This window comes from Parasteatoda tepidariorum, chromosome 7, assembly GCF_982258835.1.
Source record: "Parasteatoda tepidariorum strain Cologne lab strain chromosome 7, Ptep-v5.0, whole genome shotgun sequence".
Lineage (NCBI taxonomy): Eukaryota > Metazoa > Arthropoda > Arachnida > Araneae > Theridiidae > Parasteatoda > Parasteatoda tepidariorum.
Window position 1 is genome coordinate 53,795,906 of NC_141761.1, and position 22,724 is coordinate 53,818,629.

The 22,724-nt window shown below is 30.4% G+C and overlaps 2 protein-coding genes across 2 annotated transcripts; both read right to left on the bottom strand.

Annotated features, from left to right (window-relative positions):
- Window positions 1-1,867: 1,867 nt before the first annotated feature.
- Window positions 1,868-8,581, bottom strand: LOC107443116 (RNA polymerase-associated protein RTF1 homolog). Its single transcript, XM_087167857.1, has one exon. It carries the CDS (start codon window positions 8,426-8,428, stop codon window positions 6,407-6,409), a length of 2,022 nt encoding a protein of 673 aa, XP_087023983.1. The 5' UTR covers window positions 8,429-8,581; the 3' UTR covers window positions 1,868-6,406.
- Window positions 8,582-11,377: 2,796 nt separating this feature from the next.
- On the bottom strand, window positions 11,378-16,932 carry LOC147807153 (uncharacterized). Its single transcript, XM_087168793.1, has 4 exons — window positions 16,669-16,932; window positions 13,223-15,084; window positions 11,791-13,120; window positions 11,378-11,392 (listed from the first exon to the last, which is right to left on the bottom strand). Exons 1-4 carry the CDS (start codon window positions 16,930-16,932, stop codon window positions 11,378-11,380), a joined length of 3,471 nt encoding a protein of 1,156 aa, XP_087024919.1.
- Between the last annotated feature and the right edge of the window lie 5,792 nt (window positions 16,933-22,724).

Sequence of the window (22,724 nt, forward strand, 5' to 3'; positions counted from 1 at the left end):
TTTAACTGTGCATGTTTTTTTAAAATTTTTTTTTTATAAAAATATATATTTTTGCAACGTCCTGCAATTTTAATGAAAGAATTCTCATTCAGTACACATTAATAAAATTATAATCTAGCAAATATTTAAACCCTTCTTTAATAAAAAAATCATTTCGGGTAAAAAGAAAGAAGTGCACCTCGGGAGCAGAGTAACTTTAATTTGAAGAGTGGAATTAAAATATTTTCCGCAAAACAAGCTATTATCTTAAGGCTTAGATCGTAAGATTTTCTCAAGTTGCCAACTCATGCTCACATTTTTCCCGATTCGTTGCAATTTTGATTGTTAAATGAGGTGAGAAAAGAACCTTAAAATTTTTTTGTAATGGAAACAGATAACCAATCAAATTTTAAGGATATACAGTAGAGCGCCGATTATCCGAACTGCTTGGGAACGAATGTGGTTCGGAAAATTGTTTAAAATCTAATTTAAATGATTATTTATGCACTAACTTCCCTTCACACTTTTTCCAGGTTAAAGACTGGCAGTACTATCTTAAATAGCTTCGTTTAAAAGTTTTTTCTCTCTTTAATTTGTGAATATTTTTAATAAATTTTTTTTAAAATCATATTTTAGCTTTTTATTATTTTTTTGTCAATTACTGATTTTAACACATTTTTCTTTATTTTCCATTGCGAAATCCAGCAAAGACTTGAACGAAAATGCTCTTTTTTGAGCATCCATATTCTTATTCCATACCCTTATTCTTTTTAAATAAATCAACTGAACTGGATCAACATCATTTTGACGTTCTAGCCAATTCATTGCAATATCTAATGAATTGCATGCTTCTGTATGAGAATGTCCACTATCTTGAACTTGATCACCAACTTCTTCCTCTTCGCCTGTGGAGTTCCAATTTTCATTCAAAATTTCATCATTATTTAAAATCCTGGGTTGTTTTCAGTGTTTCAACACCAGTCTATATCTTCTGCTGCATAACCTGGCATCTCTTCATCCGGAAGATCTACTCGTTTAGAAAAATTGTTGATAAGTTAAAAAGTATGCTAAACTTCAAATAAAAAAAATAAAAAAAAGAATTTAGACACAGTTCGGATAATTGGACATTCAGATAATCGGCGCTCTACTGTATTTCTATTATAACGTTGCCAATAATATTAGCTAATAGATAATGTAAATTTATATTTTACAACTCAGTTGCAAGTTAAGTGCTTAAAATATTTTGTTTCAATTAGTTTATAATGCTTAGTTTTAAAGTTCAAAGGAATTTTCATTTAAGAGTCATCTACTCTCACCATCTTGGATGATAGCTTGGTGTTTGATGATGTGGAATTATTCGACAGCATTAGAAGAAATAGCACTTGGTAATATTTAGTACTTCTATGGAATTTTCCTTATAACTTTAAAACTACACATTTGTGATATTTAATTTATTATTTTTTAAATACAGTTTATACTACTGAAAACAGATTTGGATGATGCAAAAATACTTATAACCCATATTGCACAAAAACAAAGATATTTATAAAAAAAAGAAAGGTAAAAATACATGATAAAACTACTTTTAAGAACAAAAAACTTATTAATAAAGAATCTAAAATACAACACGCCTTATATCTTGAAATCTGCTTTCATTAATGGCCATGCATTAAAAGATACTACCAAATACAGTTAATTTGTGAAAATTAAATAAAGAGGATTACATGCTTATTTAGAATTTTTACTCCCCATCTTCATGTCATAGGTGATTAAGTAGGATCAAGAGGAAATAGGCCTCTAAAGCACATATTACATGAAAGATAAACACACTTTGCATTAAGTTTGATATGAACAAAATATAATTCCTGGAAAGTAATAAAACCAATAATAAAAACTTGCATAGTAACTTTTATTTGCCTTACAAGATATGCTAAACAATAAATACACATTTCATACACATTATTGATTATTTAGAGAAATTTTTTTTTTTTGTTTTCTGTACACATTATTTTACAAATTTTTTTATATCAATTTTAATCTACTGGAATATTTACATAACTTGCAAAGATTATTTTTAAAAGTAGTTAAGAATCAGTTATGGAAAACACAAATTCATGAAAATCAATGAAGTTGTTGCAACAAAAATTTAAAAGAAAATAAATGGATAAAATGGCATTAAATATTTAGAAAGACTTGCATCCACTTCAAAAAGAATAGTCAAAAGAGTGAAACAGTAAATAAATTTTTTTGTTTGAAAAGACAAAATGGTACCAAAAAAAGCGAACTTATCAAACATTTTAAGAGACTTAGCTTGCAAGAATTGTACTTGATGTAATAATTTAGTATACATTAAACATGTAATATTATGCAAGGTTTTACTGTTGTGCAATAAAAAAATCAATTTTGATTTTTATATACTTGTCATTTTTGTATTATAAAATACTTATTGCATACGTCTTTTTTCAAAAGTAAGTTTTATTTTATCAGTTTTTTGGGAAGTTGAACTTTTAGCATAAACAATAGAAAGAAAATTATGATCACGTCACTTTTCTTAGAAACTATCGTAAAGCACTTATATTGCATATTTATGTTACATACTTATGTTCGATTGCATGGCAGTGTAAGGTATTCTAATCAATACCTTTATAACATGATTTAATTTTGGAACAATTTTCTGCACAGTGCTTATGAGAATTACCATTCAAATAATTATTGTTCAACCAAATTTAGAAATAATAACTTTCATAAGCATTGTTTCACAAGTGTAACTTTTTGCATTAACAATAGAAAGAAAATAATTATGAAGTAACTTTTTTTAAAAACAATTCTAAAGCACTTATGTTGCATAGTTATGTTACATACTTATGTTCAATTGCATGGCAGTGTAAGATATTCTAATCAATAACTTTAAAACATGAACTAATTTTGGAACAATTTTCTGTGCTGTGCCTATATATATATATATATATAAGAATTACCAAACAAATAATCATTGTTCAACGAAACTTAGAAATCATGACTTTCATAAGCATAATTTTATATTATTAAAAAAAATGATAAATAAATAAAAGTAACTACGGTTTTATGCATTGTTACATTTGAATTACTGGATAATCAAATTTTTAGAAGGAAAAAAAAATGTGTTAGCAAAGCTGTTAAGGTTTAACTAAAAATCAACTTATAAATACAAATACAGAAAGAAATTCTAGATTATTTTCATAACACTTTGGTGAACATTTTTTTTTCTGCACAAAGAATCGATTGAACTAAAAACGAACTATTGCTTGGTTCACATAACAGTGCCTCACAGAGCAACCTATGTTGGAAATCAGACAAATTAAGTTAAAATATGTCATGTGACATTGACTATTGTTTTCAGCAAACTATAAATTTGGAAGTTAGCTGTGCTATACATGTTACAATTTACGGGAGCCCTCAAAATGCAGAAGTACTACCATAAAACCAACAGAAGGAAAGTAGAAAAACTAAATTCATAAGCATCATCATATTGCTGAGTATTACAGACAGTCAAAAAAATTATGCAATATTGGCAGGTCATGGTGTAAAAACATTCAGTGCGGATTTGTTGGGGGTATAATGCTGTTGAAGAAACAGCAATGAAAAGTAGGTATCCTGTTTGCATAGAAAATTCAGCTTTATTGGCAGTTTGTATATCACATACATAAATGAACAGACACCAAGTTAGGTGATCACATGAATAAAATTGATTATTTTTTGGGCTGAATCAAGATGAAAAATTTATAAAAGGAAGTGAAAACAATTTTAAAAATTGGTGGATACTAACATTTTTGGCGGTGGATTTAAAAAATAAAAAAAAAATCTCTCAAAAACATATTTAAAAACAAGAAATTCCAATATATTTATTATTAGTAAAAATAAATCTGCTTAGTAAGAGTACTTTCGCCCGGCTTGAAAAATGTATGATTATAGATATAAAATTAATTGAAATAACAAATTCACTACAATCAATTATTTCTGAACTGACTCAAAGCTGAAATTATCAAGATCAAAAAATGGATTGGATTTAAATTAAGAATGAATTTAAATTCATTGGTCAGAACAAATAATATTACCGCTGTTAATAAATTGCACAACTTTTAATACCTATCTTTAAAAAGTGTACTCCTTTTCAATCTACACTACTAAATATGTCATAAATTATTTGAAATTATTTGAAATTGAATAATAGTAAAAGTTACTAATAAGAATTCAGAAAACATTCAGATCCCAATTTTGATTAAATAGTGTATACTTTTCTATGTTTTTTAAATTTTATATCTTCTAGTAAAATAAATTATTATTAGAAACTAAAGGAAAAGGTTTTTTTTTTTTTACTTGTGCATACAAACTCACATAAATTGATAGTTTCTTTTTGATTATATTTAAAAAAAAAAAATCGCTATTAATAGTTAAAATATCCAGGGTTGAGTTTTTGACAGGTGAAGCATCAAAACTAATTTAAGCCGACAAAAATTGGGATGATAGTCATGAAACCAAAATGCATGAAGTTTTTTTAAAAACTGGATACATTTAAAACATTGAATTAATAAGCACAAAAAATATGTAATACTGTTTACATATTAACATATAATAATTATATGAAGTAAAAATATGGTGCAGTAATTACTAATTATACAAAATTATAATTTTGAGCAAAAGGAAAAAAAAAAATTCTTTATATTTAGAAAATCTTTTTTCTGAGAGCTCTCATCTTCAAGAAATGTTGAATTTTTTTTAATGAAAATGTTTAGTTTCATTTTAACAATTTGCATGGATATTTTTTCTACAATATATTTTACATTATAAGAATACCTTACTTAAAACATCTAATATAGACTGGTATATATTTAATATATATTTACATAATAAGCAGGTTTATTATTAAGAAATTTTTTTCCATCCTTAATTATATTCTATTATTTACAGTTCAATATGCAAAGTGGCATTTGAAATATGAATATTAAGAAGTATGTTAATTTTCATAGTTAATACATTAAGCCAATAGACCATTTTTTCCAGGATTGAAATCATCAAAAGCTGGTGCTTATAAAAAATTTCTCAATCCTTGAAACATTTCCAAGCATTTGTATTTAAAGTAAAGTAAAAAAAAAAAAAAAAAGAGGAGCATAAATTAATAATTTAGAACAAATCAGTACCGAAATCATGTTGTCAATGCCAAAAATTTTATATAATTTCAATTAAAAAAAAGTTTCTTAAAAAAAAAAAAAAAGACAGATATCAGTTAGAACACAAAATTGACCTAAATTATTAACACCATACAATTTAGAAAAAAAAAAAGAGTTTAGCTACAAACTTTCAAAAAGATTTAAAATGAAAAAAAATTATTTTCAATGTGAATAATTTGTTAATAATAGATCAGAGATTTTCAAAGGCTAAGAACCTTCATGGAACTAGATAAAATAAAAACACTCAAAATTATTTAAATCAACTTGAAAAAAAAAAAAAAATCACCAGTATATATGTATTTTATAAAGTTCTCAATTGATAAAAAAAAAAACAGTTTGAAAAAAAAAATCATATGCAACTGTTAAATTAATCACCTCCCAAAAAAAAGCATTTTACATTGTAAATTAAAAAATTCTATTTTTTATCAAAACTCACTACAATGAACTGTTATTGATTTGCGTAGAATGAACATTTTTTTCATGTAAATTTTTTTTTAAGAGACTAGACAAACAATTTTTAAACAAAGCAGCTAGGAAAAAAAAAAAAAAACACACACACACATTGTTTGTTGCTTATATCAATCAAACTGTCAAAAATATTAGAATTAGCTATTATTAGAATTCAGTTATGTTTTTTAAAGTATTAAGTTGATTTAGAAGCAAATGAAATTTTTTTTTAAAATTTCACCATTCAATAAGTGGTTGCAAAGCCTAATGAAATCCTCCTCCACCAAAAAGAGTTTTTTTTTTTTCTCTTTCAAATTAAGAAGTAGGAAAACAAAGTTAGGCATATGACAACAAACTGCTATTAATCAACATAAAACGAACAGCATTTCGGCAACTTTTTTAAAACTCTACACAAAAACAAATTTTTCAACAAAGCAGTTACTTTCAGATGCAAAATACAAGTCTAACTCTCATATATACATTGAAAATCTGAAAATTTACTAAACAGTTGCACAATCAAGAAAATTTACTAAACCTCTGCTATTTTCAAAACTGCTTTTAAACAGTGAATTTTTAAAATTATGTACTTCAATGAAGTTGGAAACATTAATCTGAACTTCAATAGTACAGAACAATTTACTTAGAAAAAGTTAGTGCTAATATATTTATATTGCATACGACAATGAAAAAACTTCTACTACAACAAAATAAAGAAATTAAAAACATTCATTATGTAACTAACCCATTAACATTTAACGAACATAAAAAAAATATCATATAAGCCGTCTCCTTTTTTTATATTCTTCCAAATTTAAAGATCTTTTCGGTGCAGCTGGAGGAGCAGACGGCACTCTATTTGAATGAGCAGTTATTGAAATTGAGTTGGGCATTTGAAGATCAATTTTAATTTCAAAATCATGGGCACTGAATAAATCTTCATCATGATTGTTTTGCGAAGAATTATTAGCCATTTTTTGGTTTTCAAGTTCCTTTTTCTTTTGCACATCTTCTTCTTGCTTTCTTTTCTTCTCCAATTCCTTTTGCTTAGCTAACTCAAGAAGCAGGGCAGAATTCATCGGCACATCTCTGCTTTTTGTTACTAAAGTTGGAGCACATCTTCGTCTTGTAAAGGGATCATCTCCACTTTCTTTCTCAAGAGCTGCTTCTAAAATAGCCTTTTCTGCTTCAATAATATTTCGCTGCCGATTACGAACATTTATATATGAAATACCACTAATCGTACTAGTCCTCATTTTATCCAATTCTTTTGCTCGTTCTTCAAGCCTGTCTAGCTCTGCCGCCCATTTTTGAATTTCTTCCTCATCACCATTGATTTCAGCCATTTCTTTATTTTTCAAGACCTGAGTCTTTTTCATGGCATAGTTATGAGGATTTTTCTTAAACCTCTCTTTCTCTTTTACAATTGTTTCAACATCTTTTTCTTTATACTGATAGTTCAGAGCTACTTGTATATCTTTCAATTTTTTGTTAATATCATCCTGCGTTGGCAAAGCTATATTTTCTAACATTAATGTCTCTTTCCACTTATAAAATTCGGAGTCTGTGAATTCAGAATTAGAAACAAACTCTAAACGAAAAACTCTATCTTGCAGACCATGTTTCAGTCTCAGTCCTTTGTTTGTTCTAGTAGTACCTAACTGATATATTTTAGCAGTTTCAACAACATCAATGATTTCGGCAACCCTATAAACAGGGCGACCATCATTTGTACCAATGCCAATTCTAACAAAACAACCAGAAACAGTTTTAGTAAAGAATGGAGCATGAACCCATTTTTCTAACTTATATCTAGATAATCTAATTTTAGATAATTCTTCTTTTGTATTAATGAATTCAGACTTCTTACTTGAAGGATCATCTTCATCTTCACTACGCGAATGATATGATGCCTCACTTTGATTATCTCTTTCATTACCACTTGCATCTTCATCATCATCATCTGAGTAAATGTCACTCGCTTTAAGTTTCTTAACAGGCTGGTCGGAATCTTTATCAGATTCACCATCTTCTTCGTCCTTCTGCTCATCAGTTTCAGTTTTTTGTTGTTGCAGTTCCATCAACTTTCTTTTTTTCTCTCTCTGTTCCTTTAAATCTTTTATAGCTTGAGCTTTTTTGTCCAACTTGTCCTTCTTTTCTTCAATGTTCCTACGTCTTTCTTTGCTTCGAGAACTGGCATCAATCTTTTGCTTCATCTCTTCTTTTTTAGCTTTCATTTTTTGTTCCTTTTTCTTGGCAAGACGTAACTTTTTTTCAATTTCGAACCTGGTTTTTAAAACCTCTCTTTTTTCAACACGATTGTAGATTTCTTGTTCACGTTCCTTTTCAGTCATCTGCATAAGTCTAGCTTTATCTTCTTCATCACCCATTAAATTTTCATCATATCCATCATTAAACTCATCACTATCTGATGCCTCACCTGAACCACTATCTGAATCTGATACTTCTCCTTCTTCGGGTTCAGAGCTTCGGGGATTTTCATCCTCATCTTCACTACTCGAACTTTTGACATCCTCTTGCTGTTTCTTTGTTGGGGGAGGTTTTTTAACCTTTTTCTTTTTCTTACCGCCTTTACCATCAACAGTCCAGTCATCATCACTTTCAGAAGTTTCTGAATCGGTGGTGTCTGCTTTTTTAGGAGTTGTGGTATCCGGTTTGTTGTTTTCAACATTGTTTTCCTTGCCACCAGATGATGAATCAGAATCGCTGATTTCTCCAGCACTATCACTGTCATCGCTACTTGAGTCATATACTACTCTATTCTTACGCTTAACCATTTTTATAAGTAAATATAGGACAGCAACTTAATAACAAAAATATTACCACGACAGAATGGCGATCTAAACAATAATGAAAATTAGCGCGCCACCTCAGAGTAACTAAAATCGGAAAATAATCTTAACTGCGTCATGAGGCTTGGTAAATACCTAAAAGTAAGTTTAAAATTAATGGAAATAAAGTACCTACCTACATACCTACCTTAAAATTAATGTTTGCAAATTAACTGAATTAGAGACAAAAGATATTTTTAATTTTAACTATGACAGAGTAATTTTGTTACAGTTCAATCCTTACTAGCTAGTAATGATGCTCTTACGTAGTTTTCGGATTTGCGCTAAAATTCTATTTTGTAAAAGAGCCATTCACTGTATATGGAGGAAAAATAACATGCAAGAATGCTGAAGTGTGATTGATGAGACTCTCTACACATGGCAACACTTTACATGTTTTCAGCGGTAGCGTGTGGAGAGTCATAGAAGAAGGAAGTACAATAGTTTTTGTCTTGTTGTAGTTAATTTACGTCGCACTAGGGCTGCACAATGGGCTACTGGCGACGGTCTGGGGAACATCCCTGAGGATGATCCGAAGACATGCCATCACAATTTTGATCCTCTTCAGAGGGGATGGCACCCCCGCTTCGGTAGCCCGATGACCTGCACGCGAAGTCGAGCACTTAGCGGTAGAACGGTTTAACGAGGACCAATACCGCACACCCTCGGTCCCTACGCAGACTAATCCAAGTGGTCGCCCACCCGCACACTGACCGCAGCCAGTGATGCTTGACTTCGGTGATCTGCTGGGAACCGTGCCTTAATGATCAGTCCAGATTTTCATATAGATAAATTCTTTTAAGTTGGGAAACTATATGGAACTGAAAAGTACATTAAACATAGTTCTAAAAGAAAGCATCATGGAAATTTAAAAAAATTTCTTTATTAACTAAAAACAAAAAATATTGAGAAAAGGAAAAATATCGTAGTACATTCCTATTCAACTGAAAAGCGGTGGGGAAGTAAAGGAGAAGGGCCAAAAGCATGGAACCGGTCTTCTCCCAGATGGCGTATTCGATCGTTGCGATCGCCTATTTTCCTGCATAAAGGTCCGTTCGTTCTTTCTTTTGCTTATGTCTCACTGGAGCTGCACAAAGGGCTATTAGCGACGGTCTGTGAAACATTTCTGAGAATGATCCGGAGACAACATACATACGTCACATCCGTTACAGGGGGCGCATTCACACACCATCTATCGGCGTATAGTAATTTTGACCTGAACCAGAGAACGTGTGACCAGAGATTATGGTCCAGTCAAATGCGATTTTAGAAATTTTTTCATGTTATCAAATTTCATTCCTAGAATGTCACACAACTTTTTTAAACAGCAAATTATCAAATATATTTCGGTATTATAGATATAAGATTAAAAAAAAAAAAATTTTTTTTTGTCATGAAATTCTTAAATGAAAATTTTTTCATTTTCTACAGATTAACTGAAAAATAAAGAAAAAAAAATGAGGTATGCTCCGTATCCAAACATTTTTTTAATAAAATTTCAAACAGAAATTTATATATATATGATTTTTTAACTTTTTTAATGTAATTTCCTTGTCGGTGCATGAGACCTTGTCTACATCGGACAAACTGGACGAGCTCTAAAATTTAGACTTAAAGAACATGATAGATATTATCCGTTATCAAGAATACGAGAAAGCACTCATTGCTGCACATTGTTGAAATTTTTGACAGAACTTTAATTTCGACCGCGCCCAAATTATTTCCACCCCAGTCACATTAGCTCAACGTATGCCCTGGAATCTTGTTTTATTCACATGAATGCTACTTCCCTTGTTAATGACATATAGTTCTTCACGACCTCTTCAGAGAGAGTGGAAATGCATTTACCCTGATTTGCCTCTCTCGGCAGCAGTGGTTCTGTTTTTCATCGCTTAACTAACAAGATGGTGACTGGTGCTTGCTATATCTGCATTACAATGTACGCCAAGTTCTCATAACGAATCAATACCTCTGGGTGTACTGGATGAGAGATTGATCGTTCAGGTCAAAATTACGATCTGCGGGAGGATGGATGTTGCGTAAATGTGTCCTCTCTGTAAAACGGGATGTGACGTATGTATGTAATCTCCGGATCATCCTCAGGGATCTTTCCCAGAGGGTTGCAAATAGCTCATTGTGTAGCTCTAGTGTGTCGTAAATAAAATCTTCTTCTTTCTCCCTCGGATAATGCGATTTTTCTAGTCTTGCTTCTCACCTTTATTTTTCAATTTTTCCTTGGCAACTTTACGTTTCATATTTCGTCTCACTTTTATTTGTTCTCATTCTCGTCTAACAGGTCTTGAAAATGGGAGCCTATTGTTGAGCACTTGAAAGATGTCAACTGTTTACTTCCGATTTGTATATTTTTGAATCGAAGTATATATAAGTAAGATCGAACTAATAGTTTAAAAGTTATATGCTTTTCGTGTACAAAAAGTACAATTTTGTACTTGTATTTATTCGCGAATCTTATATTGCTATACGGACAAGTAAGGCACTGTATTTTTTCTCTTTTAATTGAATGAGACCAAATACAATTCAAAAGATGTAAATATTTAAAATAAAGAAAAATATTTGCATGAAAAGTACTATTTTTGAATTGTACTTATTATAAAGAAAGCTCTCATAATTTTTTAAACTTATAATCCTATCAGTTTGAATTTTATCTAATTTACATTAGTAAAAAAAAATTCATCAGAAAATGTATCACACATATTCAAACAGTCCATAGATAACGAAGTAAAAAGTGCATTAAATTATGGCAAAAGTAGTAATTTTTATACATGAAAACACCTGCTGCTTAGAAATATTCTTTATTTTGAATTGTGTATAACTCAATTCGCTTCAGCATAAAAAAATACATAGGAAACTGTTTAGTGTTCGTGATATATTGAGCTATAAAGTAGCGGACTGTAACAAACATAAACATTTATTTACAACTTAATAACATAAAATTGACAAGATCATTTTGAGTAACAAGAGCATGTTCTCTGTTCTAGAGTTGAATGGCAACTGAATAATAATGTGTTATATGATGAGAGCGCCGCCTCGTGGCAGTTCTTAACACTCCCCGCCGATTGGATGTTTAAATCCAATCATTATTAATTACAATGCTTATTACATAATAAAATAAAATGAAAAATTGACAATATTCATACAAAACATCAAATATACATACACGTAATTTCAACTTTACAATTATAATGAAAATTTTAACACAAGAATTAATATATAGGTAAAATACTAATGTTGCGTACTGATCTTTTAAGTATATTGCCTTGTGGCAAACGTATATTTACAACTCTTACCTTCCCATCACTTCCCTTAAATATTTGCTCAATTCTTCCTGTTAACCATTTAGTTGCTGGCAAATTCTCTTCTTTCACCAACACTAAAGTTCCAATTTTAACATTATCTTTACTGAACTGCCATTTGTGGCGTTCTTGGAGATTACTTAAATAATCTCTCTTCCAAAGTCTCCAAATTTTTTGAGAAATTTTAGAAATCTTTTCCCATTTACTGAGTCTATTTTCATTGATATCTGCAAGTTGGGGTTCTGTAATGGAAGTGATGGGTCTCCCAATAAGAAAATGCCCAGGTGTTAGGGTATCAAAGTTTTCGAAATCAGCTGACAATGGAGTCAATGGCCTGGAGTTTAATACTCCTTCAATCTCTGCTAAAACTGTAATGAATTCTTCCAAAGTAAAATTGGAGTTTCCCGCTATCCGTTTTAGGTGGAATTTAAAAGATTTAACGCCGGCTTCATATAATCCTCCAAAATTTGGTGATCTTGGGGGGTTATAATGCCAATCAATTTTTTCCTCGGCAAAATATTGAGCCAAAGGTTCATCTGGTGAATTAATAATTTTGAAAAGCCGTTTCAGTTCAGCGTCTGCACCCACGAAATTTCGTCCATTGTCAGTGAAAATTTTAGAGGCCTTACCTCTTCTAGAAAAAAATCTTTTCAAGCTAGCTATAAACCCTGTTGATGTTAAGTCACTTACAAAATCTAAATGTATTGATTTAGTACAGAAACATACATAAATTGCAACATATATCTTATTTAAAACACCTTTCCTTTGTCCTTTAAATTTTATATAAAATGGTCCACAAAAATCAATACCTGTTATGGTAAATGGAGGAGAAGGTTCGATTCGTTCTTTAGGTAACTGACCCATTAATTGTTGCTCTAAAACTGGTTTGTTTTTTGTGCACGTAACACAATTGTGTATTACCAACCTGCACAAATTTCTGCCGTTCACAGGCCAATATTTTTGACGTATTAAGTACAATAAAGTTTGTGCTCCGACATGTAAATATTTCAAATGAAAATAATGTACAATCATATAGGTTAAGGGATGTTTTGCTGGAAGGACAATTGGATGTTTAGTACAATCATTAACACTTGAATTTACAATTCGACCTCCAACACGTATAAGACCCTTTTTATCAATAAAACAATTAAGAGAAGACAATTTACTTTTACCTTTCACATTCTCACCTTTCATTAAAGCATTCAATTCTTCTAAATATTCACTTTGGGCAAATTTTAAGAGAAAAGTTTCGGATTTGTTCAATTCTTCAGAATCTAAATACCTACCTGCCTTGTTCTTTGGATTTTTACAGTTATAGATAAATCTAAAAATATATGAAACTATACGAACAAGTTTAGAAAAATTATTGGTAATTTTAAGTAGGTAATTATAAAACATAACATTTTGATTAGTTAAAGCAAAACACATATCCTCTTCAACAGAGGAACCTTTTTTTAACTCTGAAAGGTAAGAGTTTTCAGCAATGGAATTAGAGCACTCAAACACTGAAATCTCATCTTTTCTTAAAAACTCGGGACCTGACCACCAGGCCTCATTTTTCAGAAGAACTTCTGCACTAACTCCTCTCGTAAGAATGTCAGCAATGTTAAGTTTACCGGGAACGTGTGACCAAGATTCAGGATTGCTAAGGGCTTGAATCTCTTTCACTCGATTGGAAACAAACTGTTTCCATTTATTATGAGGTCCTTTGATCCAGAACAATGCGATCTGGGAATCTGTCCAAAAATGAACTGTTGGGGATCCTTTTCGTTTTACAATCTGTTCTATTTCTTTGGCGAGTCTGGTTGCAAGTAATGCACCCATTAGTTCTAGTTTTGGAAGAGTCAGTTTCTTTAATGGAGCAACACGACTCTTTGATGCTATAAGATTAACTGTGATTTTGTCACAGTACTTCACTCTTAGGTACACTGCTGTTCCGTATGCTTTTTGGCTGGCATCCGAAAATACATGAATTTGAAGTACCTTGGCATCATCTAGACTGGAGTCTAGAATCATTCTAGGAACTTGTAATTTAGAAATGACAGACAACTCAGACCTCCACTGAATAAATTGTTGGCGAATGTCTGGTGGAAGTTCCGTATCCCACGGACACTTTCTAAGCCACAAGTCTTGGAGTAAACACTTGAGTCTTATTGTGTACGGACTAAGAAAACCCAATATGTCGAACAGTTTTCCGATAGTTCTTAAAACAATTCTTTTAGTAATGCTTTCTTTTCCATCGAATTTAAGCAAGTCTTTCAGTTCTACAGAGATGTAGTCTTCATGCACATGCCATGGCAGTCCTAGAACTTTGTGTAAATTGGCTGTAGGATTGGCTTCCGAATGAATGGGGTGGGTTTCGAACCCGCAATCTTTCCATAATTGTACTAGTTCCTTGCTGTTTGAACTCCATTTACACAGATTCATGCTTGCTTCTGCCATAATTTTCTTGGCTTCGTCCGACATCTGAAAGGCAGATTTCACGTCGTCGAGAGCTCCTATGAAGTCGTCGACATATAGACATTCATTGAGCATATTCGTCGTAGCGGGATGCAACTCTTGATATTTTTTGATATGTTCCTTAATTGTGGCAGAAAGCAAGAAGGGACTAGCGTTGACACCAAAAAGAACTCTGCAAAATCTAAAAATATTTATGTCATACTGCTCACTTATGGCCGGGTTCGAACTTGGAAAAAGAAATCTCACTGCATTTCGATCTGTCTCATTCAACGATATTTGAAGGAACGCTTTTTCGATATCTGCTAAGATCACCACAGCATTCAAACGAAAAAATATGAGCATGTTAAATATCAGGGGGTTTAGGCTAAGTCCTGCGTATAAACAGTCATTTAAGGAAAGTTCACCTTCTTCATGTGAGCTGGCATCAAAAACTATTCGTTTACTAGAACTGACTGATTCTCTGTAAACCATGGAAAATGGTAGATAAAATAGCGGTTTATCTGTTTGTACTTTGTCTTTTGGGACCTTCTCTATGATGCCTTGATTTTCATAGTCTTTCAGAATTTCACGATAATCTTCATACAGTTCTGAGCGTCTCTCAAATTTTCTAATCAAATGATCTAGCCGTCCTCTGGCTACAGTTAAGTTATCGTTTAATTCCCTAAAATCATGTTTCCATGGTAGCCCAACTTGATACCTCCCTTCTTTGTAATCTACAGAATTTTTAAAGAGAGCTAAAGCAGTACTTTCCTCATCTGTATTATCATTTGGAACTATCCCAATTGACTCTAATTCCCAAAATTTATTTAACCCTTCATCAACATTGTCCTGTATGAAATAACATTTGGAATCATGTGGGTGTGTAGAGGGGATCGAACCTGTAACCATCCACCCGAAAACTGTTTCAATTAAAATAATAGAATTACCCCTTAATCGAATTTGATTTCCTTTTAACAATTCATAAAATACGTCTCCTCCTAAAAGAATCGATATTTTTTGCGGTAAATAAAAATTAGGATTAGCGTACTTAACGTTTTCGGGTAAATTCAAATTAGAAATATTTATTTCTTCCGAAGGAACATTTCCGGCTATTTCTGGCAAAATTAACAATTCGAGTTCCTTACTAAATGATTCCTCATCATTACTTATACGCGAATAAATCTTCTCAGTGATCGGAAATACTGTATTTTTCAATCCAATTAAATTTGACCTACAACGCGATCTTTTTAAACCCAATAAATTAGCTGCCTCTTCTGTAATAAGAGATTTCATACTTCCAGAATCGCATAGCCCTGTCAAATGCAAATATTTTCCGTTCGATTGCAATATTTTAACTTTCACTGTAGAAAGAAGAACGTTTTTATTTACATTAAAAGAATATAAACATGGTGCCTCTTGCGGTTTGTTATAAATATCATTTTGCATTTGTGATTGCGTAACTTCTTGTTCCGAAACTGAATTATTTCTTTCTTCCCTGCTCATTGGCGCCACACCCGTATTTTTGTTTTGATTTTGTCTATCGAAGAAAAAGTTCGCTCCGTGTAACATTGTACTATGATTCTTGTTACAAGATTTACATTTTAAATGAATTTTCTTACATTTAGACATAGTGTGAAATCCGAGACAATTAAAGCATAATTTATTCCTTACAACACATTTTAATCTATCATCTGCGTTCGAATCGATAAACTTTTTACATCTAAAAATAGGGTGGGATTCCATGCATCCTAATAAACAATTATTTTTGTTTTCGTTTTTCACCATTAGAGTTTTGAATTTCGGGGTTGGTTCCCGTTAAAATTCGCCTGAATTTCTGTTTACATTTTCTAGTGCTTGACATCTTTTAGTTAAGAATTCCGTAAATTTTTCCCAACTCGGTAATTCCGAACCCAATTCCATTTCGTATAATTTACGTGAGTCAATATCAATTCTTTGAATAATTATATAAATTAATATTGCTTCGCAAAGAGGGTTCGTTTCTAATTCTAGTTGTTTTAATGATCGCAAATTACTTTCAATTTTATCGAGCATCTGTCTTAAACTAGACGCAGATTCACATTTAACTTTAGAAAAATTAAATATTTCACCAATATGACTCATAATTAGCAACCGTGTATTTTCAAATCGTTTTTTCAATGCTTCGAATAAACTGTTGTACGTATCATTTACCGTAATTAATTGTTTAGCGTTACCCTTAAGTGCCGACTGAAGGTAAAACAATTTTTGTTGTTCTGACAACTGTTTGTTATCGTCAATTAAAGACATAAATTGCGTTTTGAATGACAACCATTCAACATATAAACCTGAAAATTCGGGAAGATTAATTGACGGTAATTTTAGTTTACAGTTACCAGAGGACGAACTATTTTCATTTGAATTAGAATTTGGATTTAAAAGTTTTTGAAAGCTTACCTCGCATGTTTCGAGGTCAATTTGCAGCCCATCTAAACTTTCTTCAAAATCTGGCAAATCCTCATCCGACAAAGTAGAATAGCATTCGCTGCGTAGATCCTCTAACTTTGTTCTAAGTTTATCCAAAGTTGATAATTTTTGAGTGATGTCCGTATTGTCTACAGGTAAATCAGTATTTTGCTGAAGTGCATTTTCAATCCTTGTCAATTGTCCTCGTATATAACCCCGCTTTCGGTTAAATACTGTTATTTGCTCCAAAGCCATTGTTCGTTTCGATTTCGTACTCAATTTTCACAAGCGTTCGGTCTGTCTTCGTGCTCGGCGATGACCACTTTTTGTTTAGTGTTCGTGATATATTGAGCTATAAAGTAGCGGACTGTAACAAACATAAACATTTATTTACAACTTAATAACATAAAATTGACAAGATCATTTTGAGTAACAAGAGCATGTTCTCTGTTCTAGAGTTGAATGGCAACTGAATAATAATGTGTTATATGATGAGAGCGCCGCCTCGTGGCAGTTCTTAACAGAAACAATGTTTCATTTATTTAGATAGCAATATCAGATACTTGAAAAAATTAACGTAAAAATTCGCACTTTTTGTACATAAAAATTTTATAACCTCTAAACTATTAATCTGTTTGTATCGCAATTGGTCTCCTTCTACTCAGCGTAAAAATCACAGAAAAAACAATGTCTCATTTGCCTGTTTATAAAAATTCATTTCTCTCCCTCAAATCTTTCCACCCCCCCCCCAATAAAAGAGAAAAGCGTAAGGGGAGTTTTTAGGTGTAATTTAAAATAAAATAAATATTAATAACATAATAAATATTTTCATTGACAAAAATCTTGAGCAATAATTTTTTCGACGAAAGACTTTTTCTTCTATTTATTGGACTATCTTTTAAATCTGATTAATTAAAAGTGTAATGAAGCTCCCATGTAATTAGCTTGTTGTAAAATCAGAGCAATTTATGTACTTAAGCTAAAATATTTTATTAGTTCTTTTGCAATCGAATTAGATTTTTTTTACAGTCATATAAGAGAATCTCTACAAAAGTGGATTATTAAAAAATAAATTAGTTAAAATTAATTAATAAATAAATTATAAAATCATAATAATTTCATATTTTACTGAAATGAATTAGTAATTAAATATTTATTTTCAAAACGATGTTCTGTTTCAAAATCTGTTTTCGGAATTTTTTTAATATGGAGACTTGCAGTATTTCACAAAGAGATTGTTTTAAAAAAAATTTTGGAACCTATTTGCTCTATCTCTTTTTATCCTGTGCTAATTATATAAAGGACAAGGACAAAATAAAATTTTTCTTAAAAATTTTTTAAATTTTTTTTTAGTATATGTATGTGTTTATAGAAATTTTGACCCTTCCATCCTTTGACTTGATATTAATAAATCTCCCTTTTGAACCAAAAAATTATAAAAACCTCTAAACTGTCCGTTAAATGGCCGTCTCAAAAGCAGCTATTAATAACAAATAAAAAACAAAGGAGAGCAATGCCTAAAACCGAAATAGACAATAATATACATTAAATAAAGGCTACAAAGAATTTTTTTTCCACCCGCCTCATATCATGTTTGAATCATAATCCATTTTAACGACATCTATATAGGGAACAAGGACAAAATATATTTCTTTAAAAATGCTTTATAAATATTTTTAGGTCAACATAAATAAATGGAAGTGTGAATCGCGGTTGTTATAGTTCATACAATACATTTTATTTTTCATATAATAAGTGATAGAGTGCCTAGAGGTGACACTCTAGTTAATGCCGTTCAGGCAATATTCAGGCTAGGCCGTTCAGGCAATATAAACTATTAAAACTCTAAAATGAAGTAAAATTTCGTGTTTTATTATAAAATAACATTAATTTTCACTTGGAAAGTCTTTCACATTGAAGTCACATTATATTGCGAAAAGTTTAGAACTACAGTGACACACCCACACCTTAGAAAAACTATCTGGGCAAGTTTATGACTGTAATTGTCAGCGTTGCAAAGACAAATTTTTCAGCGGAAAAAGCTGAAAGATTATTTCTACTTCAAGAGTCCGATCGTCCGATCTTCTGATTTCGTCTTATACATTACGTTTCTTTTTTTTAATTTAACTTTTACGGGGACTCCTTTAAAGATTTAAATAAGCAATAAATATTTAAACTTAATAGATAATACATTAACAATCATAATAAATTATACAATAGTTATAAATTATTATAGATAATTATAGATCATATTGATTAAAATAGATAATAAATTAATGAGTATTTAAACTTTATTTTTATCAAAAATTTTTTTTGTGAGATCATAATCAAAGAGAAAAAATCATTTTAGAAATAAATAATTCTCTTTGTTACAGTTGGTTAACTTTTGGCTTGCAGATGTCGCCACTATGATAAGTCAAAATTTGTTAGTATGGACACTAGAGTTAGTTTGTTGTGGTGCTATCTAGTGGAAAAGTTTTGTACCAATTTGAATGAAAATGCTTATAAGGCTATGTTGTAGAGTTTATCTTTATTTTTAAGTTACATAATAAATAATGTAATTTTTTCAATGAATATGGATTTCCCAAATTTTCCTCCTCAGAGATTTTAAGTTTTTTTTCATATTCTGTAAGCTAACGATAATATTTATGCACAGATAGATTCAAGATGCATTTTAATTTTGTTGAAGAAAATGTTATTTGTATTATATTATTAAACATAATATAAATCTTTATACAACGTCAAAGGAAAAAAATTCTTTTATTTAGGCCGAATAAAGAAAAGAAATTGATGAGTTAATAGAAAATATTTCTGATTCTGATGTTAAAAGAAAGTGGAAAAAGCAATTATTTCATACTCGTTTAAAGACTTAAGGAACTTATTTGAAAATCTGTATCTCACTTCCCAGCATTCTTTTACAATGAGGCTTCTGAACTACTATAAAATATTTTAAGTGCCGATCTGAATGATCTGAAGTTGTAACAAATATGTAATTTTATACAATAACAGAATTAATTTTAAAATTTAATTAAATATTATGTGCAGTAATACTCTTATTCTATTATTTCAAAATTTTCATCGAAACCCATAGTAGTCATAAACCCAAAAATTGGGTCGGCTGTTCAACGGCGGTCATAAAATAAAATAAAATAAAATAAAATAAAATAAAAACTATCATTTTTCACCAATGCAATTTTATACAAGTAAACGGAAGAAAATATTAGTGGAAGTAAATTCGATTCGCTAACGATAAAAAACTGGAAAAGTTGACTTCTTCACGAAAGTTGACTTGAGTTAACTTCTTCACGATTGTTTACATCGGTCGGCAACCGGAATGAGTCACCTCAAAGGTATTTAAAATATAGCAATTTCTTATTAAACTTTCTAAATTTCAATTATAGCTACATAAAACATTAAATTAATATTGCTGGTAGTGTTTTCCGCTAGAGAAAAATTCGCTAGAGAAGTAATAAAGCATAATGTAGGATGTTATACATACAGGATAGGATGTTATACTTGCATTCAATGTATTAAGGGCAAAAAAAAAAAAAAAAAAAAAAAAAAAAAAAAAAAAAAAAAAAACAGACCACTCTAATTAACTTTTGATCTAATGCTCGGATCTTCAAGTTCCAGGACTCAGGGAGTGATTTGAGGGAGTGATTTCAAATATGTTAAATACTTAGTGCAGACGATATTTTAAATAGCGAAATCAGACAAAAAAACGTACTTTCTCTGAATAAACACACCTGTTTTTCGACAAATTCTGATTTCTGATCCCCAAAATATAGGGGGTAGCGGCAACCTGTAAAATTTGGTCTCCATTGTACCGTCAGGAGAGCGGTCCAAAGTCTGGACCTCTTAATTTTAATTTTTCTTCTTGCGTATTTCGCATATCTTTAGAACTTTTTGAGCGAATTTAAAGATTTTTGAACAAAATTAAAAAAAATTCGTTTATTTAAAGAGAATTCCTTGCAAAAAATAAATTTCAGTAAATACTGATTACTTTTTATTATTTTATATAATAATGGTCGAAAACATTTGGAATTGTGAAGCATACAATTTTGTTGGCATTGTAAAGTATACAAAATTGTTTTCGACCGTTATTAAATAAAAGAATAAAAAGTAATCAGTATTTACTGAAATTTATTTTTTGCAAGGAATTCTCTTTAAATAAACGAATTTCTTTAAATTCTGTGCAAAAATTTTTCAATTCGCACAAAAAGTTTTTGAGATGTGGCGAAATACGCAAAAAGTAAAATTAACATTAAAAGATAAAAAATTCGAATCTTTGTTCTGATCACACAATTGTCTGGGGAATAAAATTATACCTTTTGCATAAAAGAATAATTCTTGCTTCATTACTTTTTTCTTTCTTTCTTTTTTCTGTTGTTGTCAATGTTAAATGGGGACATGAAATGGGGATATTTCAAAATTGTACAGTTCCAACAGCTATACCCATTTCTTGATATCAAATATCGAGTAATTTTCTAGACTGCCTAAAGAAGAGAATTCAACAATTTGGAAGCAATATTTGCACAATTGACATATTTTATTTTGGTTTTTCTCGAAAGTGCAGATTTGTAACAAACCCCCTTTGACATTGACCGCTTTAATTAGAGATATGATAGCTCTACCTACAGTGCCCAAAACGCTAACAAGTTTTTGTAAACTTATTTTAACTATTATTCGGAAGATCATCAGGAAATCAGATCATCATAATGCACTTTATTTAATATTTAGCTCTGTGATTCCTTGATATGAAATTCCTTTAAAATCTCAAAGGGTAACAATTTTAGTATGTGCAATAATGTGCTACTTTTTAATATTTTTATGCATTTTGTGCAAATCCGGTATTTCAAGTCAGGTGGTAGGTTTTCAAAAGTTATGTGATAATTAAATGAAATAGTTTAGAACACATTCTGTTGAAGCATGCCGGAATTTGGTACGTTATATTTAAAATTAATCATTAATTTAAAAGAGATATTTCGTATGAAATGGAACTTATTGGTTAAAAATAAGAATAATAAACATAAGTACTTTATCACATTTTACCTAAACATTTATACTTAAAAAAAATCCGAATTAAAATTTAATGTTCAAAATAAGTTAAAATTTGTTTAATGTTATAAAACAAAAATACTTTAAACTATACTAAAATCTTTCGACGTTTGCAAAAAATAAACAGGTTTTAAAAAATTATTACGCAATGTTTATAAAAAACAATTTCAATTAAAAAAATTATACTGTGCATAAATTAAACTAAATAACTTAAAACCACATTTATAAACTATAATAATACCTATCGATTTCGACATCAAAATCATTAAAAGGTTTTTAAGATGTCACTTACGCCAAAAAAGTCATAAATGAAGAATTATTTCGTTGTTGTTGTTTCTAACGTCGCTTACCAATATCAGCAAGTCTACTAGGTGAAACGAAACGAAATTAAGGCAGAGGGTGCGTTTCTTGTTTTTCAATGGCGCCAACTTTGGCCAAGAATAAGACTTCAGCCACACACACGTCACAGCTCGTTTATAGGGGGACCCATTCATGTATCCACTCATTCCTCCACACATTGTAATTTTTATCTGAATCAGAGAACGATCAATCTCCAATTTAGTTCCCCCAGAGGTAGAGATTAGTTAAGGAAGCATGGAGAACTTTGTGACACGATAGATTTAACATGTACCAGTCATGATTTACCTGGCCTGTAGGGATCAAGCTCACGACCTCTTGGACACGAGCCCTACGCCCTACGAACCAAACTTTCTCGGCCAGAATTGTTTCATTAAAAGTTATCTAAAGTTAAATTTTTATTAAAATTAAAAATACTTTCCTCCTTGAGCTTTCTTTTAACTTATAATTTAAAAAAAAAAACTCGCGTGTTCCCCCGACGGTATATATATATATATATATATATATATATATATATATATATATATATATATATATATATATATATATATATATATATATATATATATATATATATATATATATATATATATATATATATATATATATGTCAATATTCAAAATGAAGATAA

Excerpts from the sequence above, each read along its gene's own strand:
- LOC107443116 (XM_087167857.1), bottom strand. The coding sequence starts at position 8,428 with ATGGTTAAGCGTAAGAATAGAGTAGTATATGACTCAAGTAGCGATGAC.
- LOC147807153 (XM_087168793.1), bottom strand. The coding sequence starts at position 16,932 with ATGGCTTTGGAGCAAATAACAGTATTTAACCGAAAGCGGGGTTATATA. Across the intron at positions 15,085-16,668 it reads TTGACCTCGAAACATGCGAG|GACAATGTTGATGAAGGGTT; the intron begins GTAAGCTTTCAA and ends TATTTCATACAG. Across the intron at positions 13,121-13,222 it reads TCCTCTGTTGAAGAGGATAT|ATTTATCTATAACTGTAAAA; the intron begins GTGTTTTGCTTT and ends ATATATTTTTAG.